General features: G+C 40.9%; 1 protein-coding gene across 1 annotated transcript in view; it reads left to right on the forward strand.

Moving 5' to 3' along the window:
- The window catches only part of LOC116821785 (chloride channel protein C-like), a 112,096-nt gene that overhangs the window by 9,556 nt on the left and 96,183 nt on the right, over nt 1-6,357 (forward strand). Inside the window, exon 6 of the mRNA XM_032775196.2 lies at nt 2,854-3,097. Coding sequence (XP_032631087.2) covers nt 2,854-3,097 — 244 coding nt within the window. The remainder of the gene's footprint in view (nt 1-2,853; nt 3,098-6,357) is intronic.

A 6,357-nucleotide genomic window follows, 5' to 3' on the forward strand; every position in this document is an offset into this window, starting at 1 on the left:
GCATAAGATAATTAGAGAACAACTGATTTACAGAGGCAGGAAAACTCCTGAGAGAAACATGTCATCTAGAAATCCTGTTTATACAGAAAGGATTAGCTGTGAACAGAAAGCTCATCTTAGCTTCTCCTCCTTTCTGGTGTATTTTTGGAGCAGCATATAGGTTTGGTACCCTTTTTAAAGTCTTTTAAAGTAAATGTTATAGCTTCACAGATGAAGCAACAGTTCAGTAAGTATTCAGGCATCATGTAACACTTACTCTAGTCGACAGCACTAGTTGATATGGATAAGAGCACGTCTATAAAAAAAATAAAAAACCAACCTGTGGCACTGAGTCTCAGAGCATGGGTCATCTGACTTGGGCTTGCAGGGTTCTGATTGTGAGACTGAAAATTGCTGTGTAGACATTACCGCTTGGACTGGAGCCCAGGCTCTGAGACCCTCCCTCCTTGCAAGGTTTCAGTGCCCAGGTTCTAGCCCCAGCCCAAATGTCTACACTGTGATAGCTCTACAGCCTGAGTCCCACAAGCCTGAGTCAGCTGAATTGGGTTAGCTATGGCCATGTTACTCTCAAAAAAACTATGTTAAAAGAAGGTTAAGTTTCCGAAGTCAAGCCATCAAAAATTAGGAAATACCAGACTTAAGGTTGCCTGCATAGCCTTAACTCAGCCCTCTTGTGCATATGCATTATGATATGGTCTTTAGTGACATGGTCACCTACTATTTTTTCCACCACACCTCTGCCTCATTCAGTGCACAGGATGGACAGTGCTCACTGAATGAGCAGCAATTCAATAATTTGTTTTCTCCTTGTTTGTGTGGTCCCAAGCCTTATTTGCTGCATGCTGTTCAAACCTTGCTCTGAAGACTGAATTATTTATTTCCTGATTGACTTTTCTATGGCTTCACAAACAATGAATTAATTATCAAAGTGCTTCATAAACAATGAATTAATTTATCTTTCTAAAACCTTGGTGAGAGGAGGTGGTGGTGGTATCCCCATTTCATACAACAAGATTAAAACATTTTAAGGTCAGAAGGAACCATTAGATCATCTAGTTTGACCTCCTGTATCTCTCTGGCCATTAAATTTCAATCAGTTACCCTGGTGTTGAGCTTAAAGCATATCTTACAGAAAGGCATTCAGTCTTGATCTGAAGAGGTCAAGAGATGGAATCATAGAATATCAGGGTTGGAAGGGACCTCAGGAGGTCATCTAGTCCAACCCTCTGCTCAAAGCAGGACCAATCCCCAACTAAATCATCAACAGCACAGACATCTGCCACTTGAGCTAACAGAGTAACTATAGCAATAGTAGGTTGTCATACTTTGTGGCCCAGCCACTAGAGAGAGATGGGGCACATGTTTTCCCCAGTGGGCTCCACAGCCATTTGATGACAGCAGGGGAATGATAAGACTCAGGAATCATAGGTTTTATTCCAGATTCATATGGGAGTGTACTGTTGTGGTTTCAGATCCTTCTTCCTCTTCCCTCTGCAGACCTGACCCCTTTCTGCTGTTGGCCGTGCTAGCTTGTCCCAGTCTCCCCTCCATGTTGTAGTCTTCCCCCTTGCCCATTTGCAGTCCAGGACACTTCCTTGTCCTTCTCTTCACTGCATGGATGCCAGTAGTAGAAGCACTGAGAGCACAAAAGAGATACTCACTCATTCTCAGCTTCTGTGCCTGCATCATAGCAGCTCCAAGCAGTGTGGAGGTGCAATTGCAGGGAAAATCTTGCTCTGCCCCTTCAGCCTCAAACTGGAGCATGCTCCCTGAAGACGGAATGTTCAGAGAATTTAGCAGTCAAGTTCTAACAAATCTCCAGTGAGCGTGTGCAAACTGAGATTTTCAGAGGCCTATAACTTGACCAAATTTGGGTGGATTTTCACAGCGCTGGCAAAAGGCACATCCCTGATAACTGTATGATATTCCTCCTGGTCCCCATCATTGCCAAGGTTCAAATCCCTGCTGCAAAGCATGGAGGCAGTAGAGTTTCACACTTAAGCAGTTGGAAAGTTTTTTTTATCACTGGCAAAACGTTCTTTTTTTAAAGAAAAATAAACACTGATGAACCATATGAGTTGAAAATGTTTAGAACATTTCAGTCTGACCAGACACCCAATATGGGAAATTTCAACCCAAAAGTTTGGCAGAATTATAAACCAATGAAAACAGGGTGTTTTAATAGAAAGTGTTGAGAAAACTTAACTATGGTGTCCCTACCCATAATACATGCAGTGCTCTGAGGAATCAAGAAATTGGTCAGCCTACAAACACACTCTGCAATGCACTAGGAGAGAAAAGTTCATTGGGGACAGGGTTAAAAAACAGAAAAGCTACGATCTTCAGAAAACAGAAAGCAAACAGAAAAATCAATCAGTTAACCAATCAACACATTCCCTGCTGCCCAGTCCACAGCCCCTTTTGGCCTCAGAATATGACCCTCATAGTATTACTAGCCCATAGATTCACAGCGAACATTTCTGAGAGTTATGTTCATCTTTGGGCTTATTGACCCCTCTTTTGGCAGCCTAGTTTGACATGGACCTTTGTGTCCTTGGCAGTTGACTGAAGTCAGCTCACTTCTCCTATGCCATCAAACAGCCACTAGTTATTACTGCTGTTGTGGATCAGGTTTGAATTTAGACCCCAGAGGTGAAAAGCTCTATGTCCCTAAAACAATGCCCTGAATGAGCCAGTCCCCCTATATTCAGCCTTTAAAAATCTATTTGCTTTAACAATAAATAGGCAAGAATTATTTTTTACCATTGCTGAGTTTTCTAAACATATAAATCTTGAAGCATGCCTTGCTATGCCTCACTGTTTTCTGATGAATTATTTTTCTCCATGTTGTAGGAGGAATTTCATTACAGCTGGTGCAGGAGCAGGAATAGCCTCGGTATTCCGTGCTCCAGTGGGTGGACTCTTGTTCACATTGGAAGAGGTGGCCTCTTTCTGGGATATCAGACTGGCCTGGCAAACTTTCTTCTGCTGCTTGATGGCTGCCTTCACTACGGATTTACTCTCTTCATCTCTTTCTGGGTTTGTTTACAGAGGTCATTTTGGATTTTTCAAAGCAGAGAAAAGAATTTTATTTTGGGTATGTATCAAAAGGACTATTTTTGACTAAAAATATAGCTCATGGATTTATAATTTATATGGCAAATACCCATATCTCTTTGGGCTTGTGATAGAATCTGGGAAAAAATAATCTGTGGCACTAGTCCTGTTTTTCTATCCGAGTGAAGAATCTTGAAGCATAAATAGGAAATTGTCTATGAAAATTAAAAATAGCTCATGGACTCTTTTTAAGCCTTTAGGGCTCTAACAGCAATTGACACTGACAGGAGGACCCCTTCTCTTGCCATGCCATACTGCATACCAGCTAATATTAAATTACTACCTCTGACAGCAACATCATTTCTGATGACGCACTTAGTGATACAGTCTTAGGCCATGTCTTAACTAGGAAAAGAGGTGTGTTCTTACTAAGTGTTCGTTAACAAATGGTAACTAACATGAGATATAGTGAAGCTGAGGCAGTTTGTAGTTTTAACTGTATTAGCAATTGGAAGTAAACAGGGCAACCTTGTTGATTTCTGCATATGGTTTCTCCTTAATGGCTGGGTCTCAGAGTGGGAACTGCATTCCTGGTAATTAACAGAAAATAGTTAGCTCTTAACATAACAGAACAATTATTTCCAAAGCTCTTTTCCTTCCCCATGGGGATCCTTGCACTGAGCTCAGGCTATTAGATGGCCAACAGCTTGCAGTGTTTTTGGCTGGGATTATCAAAGGGTTAGCTGCCCAGTTTTCACTGAACTGGGAATTGGGCATATACCTCCTTTTTATTAGGCGCTTATGAAAATCCCAGCCCAGCTGTTACCAGAGAACAATATGAGGTTCCCTGGGATATGCAAGAAACATACTAAAAAAATGTGAGATATTGGCGGTAAAGGTCTCTTTTTTGCATAACATTAATATCCATCATGTTCAACCTGCTGTGGCCAAAATCTGTGACATGTTGTTTTTTAATTTTGGATGATGCTCAAAACAAAGGATACATTGGAAAAATAGCAGAGTGTTTAGGCAACAATAGGTAGGGAGACTTTGGTGGTGGTTTAACACTTGGCTCAGCTAAGACTTGAATAGCTTCCTGGGAAGCTCTCTCTTTGTTGCTGTTTACCAGCTGTTTCATTTTGTTGCCTCTAAATGGATACAAAAACAAAGAAAAATAAATAATACTTGGAAGACACAAGTATTTATTTACATACAAAAAGATATTGTTGAACATGCCAGATCATGGCACTCCAAAAAATTTGCTCAAACTTCCCACCCCCACAAATTTTGTTTGATCTCAGGAAGAATATACAACAACAGACATGAAATTCCATAATTTCCTTTGTTTTTCAAAAGCAGCATGTATAAAGTAGCTCTAGGGCAATAGCTGTCAATCTTTTCTCAAGTACGCTTGAGGCTTGGGTCTGTATTTTGCAAAGTGCTGGGTAAGGGCCCTTGGTTCCCACTGACTTCAAGCAGAGATAAGAGCACTCAAAACCCCATAGAACTATGTGGTGTTGGTCATATATGAGATCCACTGGACAAGCTGTGTGGGGAAGTTTGCACAGAACAATCTTGCTTGCAATATCCCTGCCTCTAACCAGTGCTTAGTAATGTGTAAACTTCATCATGAGTACCAAGAATTGTCCCCCATCCTAGAAGAAGAAAGACTCTGCAGATGCTACTCAAAAATACTATTCTTTGTTTCTGAGAGGGGATGTAAACCCCCCAAAGTGGACAATAATGCAATAATTTTTTTGAAGGAAGTTATAATATGTGGAGATATACCTATTTCACAGAAGTGGAAGGGACCTTGAAAGGTCATCTAGTCCAGCCCCCGCTTTCACTAGCAGGACCAAGAACTGATTTTTGCCCCAAATCCCTAAATGGCCCCCGCAAGGATTGAACTCGCAACCCTGAGTTTAGCAGGCTAATGCTCAAACCACTGAGTGATCCCTCTCTTTTTTTTCCTAACGCTAAGTAGTTAATGGTTGGATAACGTCCTGAAATATGAGGTTTTTGATATTCTTTTTGAATTTGTATTCTGTCCAGTATTGCACTGGATATTCTTATTATTCACATAAATGTCTCACCGTATTTTGAATTCTACTAAGCTTTTTGCTTCAATAATATTTTTGACAGCTACTTCCTTCATAGGCTAATTACACATTGCATTAATACCAAACCATATGCTTCTTTCTGTACCATGGTTTGGAGGGAAGCAACTGCATTGCTATTCATGCAAAATTAGGTATGAAAGCATAAAGCAGTGGAAAGACCAGAAACCGTATCTCTTTCATTCCTTTTAGCTGCCAGGAAATCTGTACCACTTCCCCTGGATACACATTGTTATGTGTATAGACTACCTTGTTTGTGTGGGGACTTCTCATCTCAGAATTTCATTGTCAGGAAGATATTCCTGACAGTCAGGCTACAGCAGGGATCGGCAACCTTTTGGAAGTGGTGTGCTGAGTCTTCATTTATTCACTCTAATTTAAGGTTTCGCTTGCCAGTAAAACATTTTAACATTTTTAGAAGGACTCTTTCTATAAGTCTATAATATATAACTAAATTATTATTTTATGTAAAGTAAACAAGGTTTTTAAAATGTTTAAGAAGCTTCATTTAAAACTAAATTAAAATGCAGAGGCCTCCAGACCAGTGGCCAGGACCTGGGCAGTGTGAGTGCCGCTGAAAATCAGCTCGCGTACTGCCTTTGGTACACATGCCATAGGTTGCCTACCCCTGGGCTACAGTCTCCCTTTCTTGATTTCTTCCTGCTACTCTATTATCTTGATGTTCTACTCTAACTCCCTCTGGTGTGTGAGCACTCTAAAATACTTGTAGATTATTAACTTGTCTTAACCTATACAAATATTACCCAACTGTTATGTAATGCTTTTCATCCGTTGATTATAAAGCACTTTATTATAGAAGTAAGTATCATTATCCTTATTTTACAGATGAGGAAATGTAGGCAGGGAGAGATGAAATAACTTGCCCAAGATCACACAGGCCAATGGCAGAACTGGGGCTACAACCTAGCTCTCCTGAGTCCCAGCTGAGTATCTGTTCCTTAGTGCATTCCTCATAAGAACTTACGAACGGCCATACTGGGTCAGACCAAAGGTCCATCCAGCCCAGTATCCTGTCTGCCAACAGTGGCCAATGCCAGGTGCTCCAGAGGGAGTGAACCTAACAGGTAATGATCAAGTGATCTGTCTCCTGCCATCCATCTCCTCCATCTCACAGACAGAGGCTAGGGACACCATTCCTTACCTATCCTGGTTAATAGCCATT

The sequence above is a fragment of the Chelonoidis abingdonii genome, chromosome 2 (assembly GCF_003597395.2).
Source record: "Chelonoidis abingdonii isolate Lonesome George chromosome 2, CheloAbing_2.0, whole genome shotgun sequence".
Classification (NCBI taxonomy): Eukaryota; Metazoa; Chordata; order Testudines; family Testudinidae; genus Chelonoidis; species Chelonoidis abingdonii.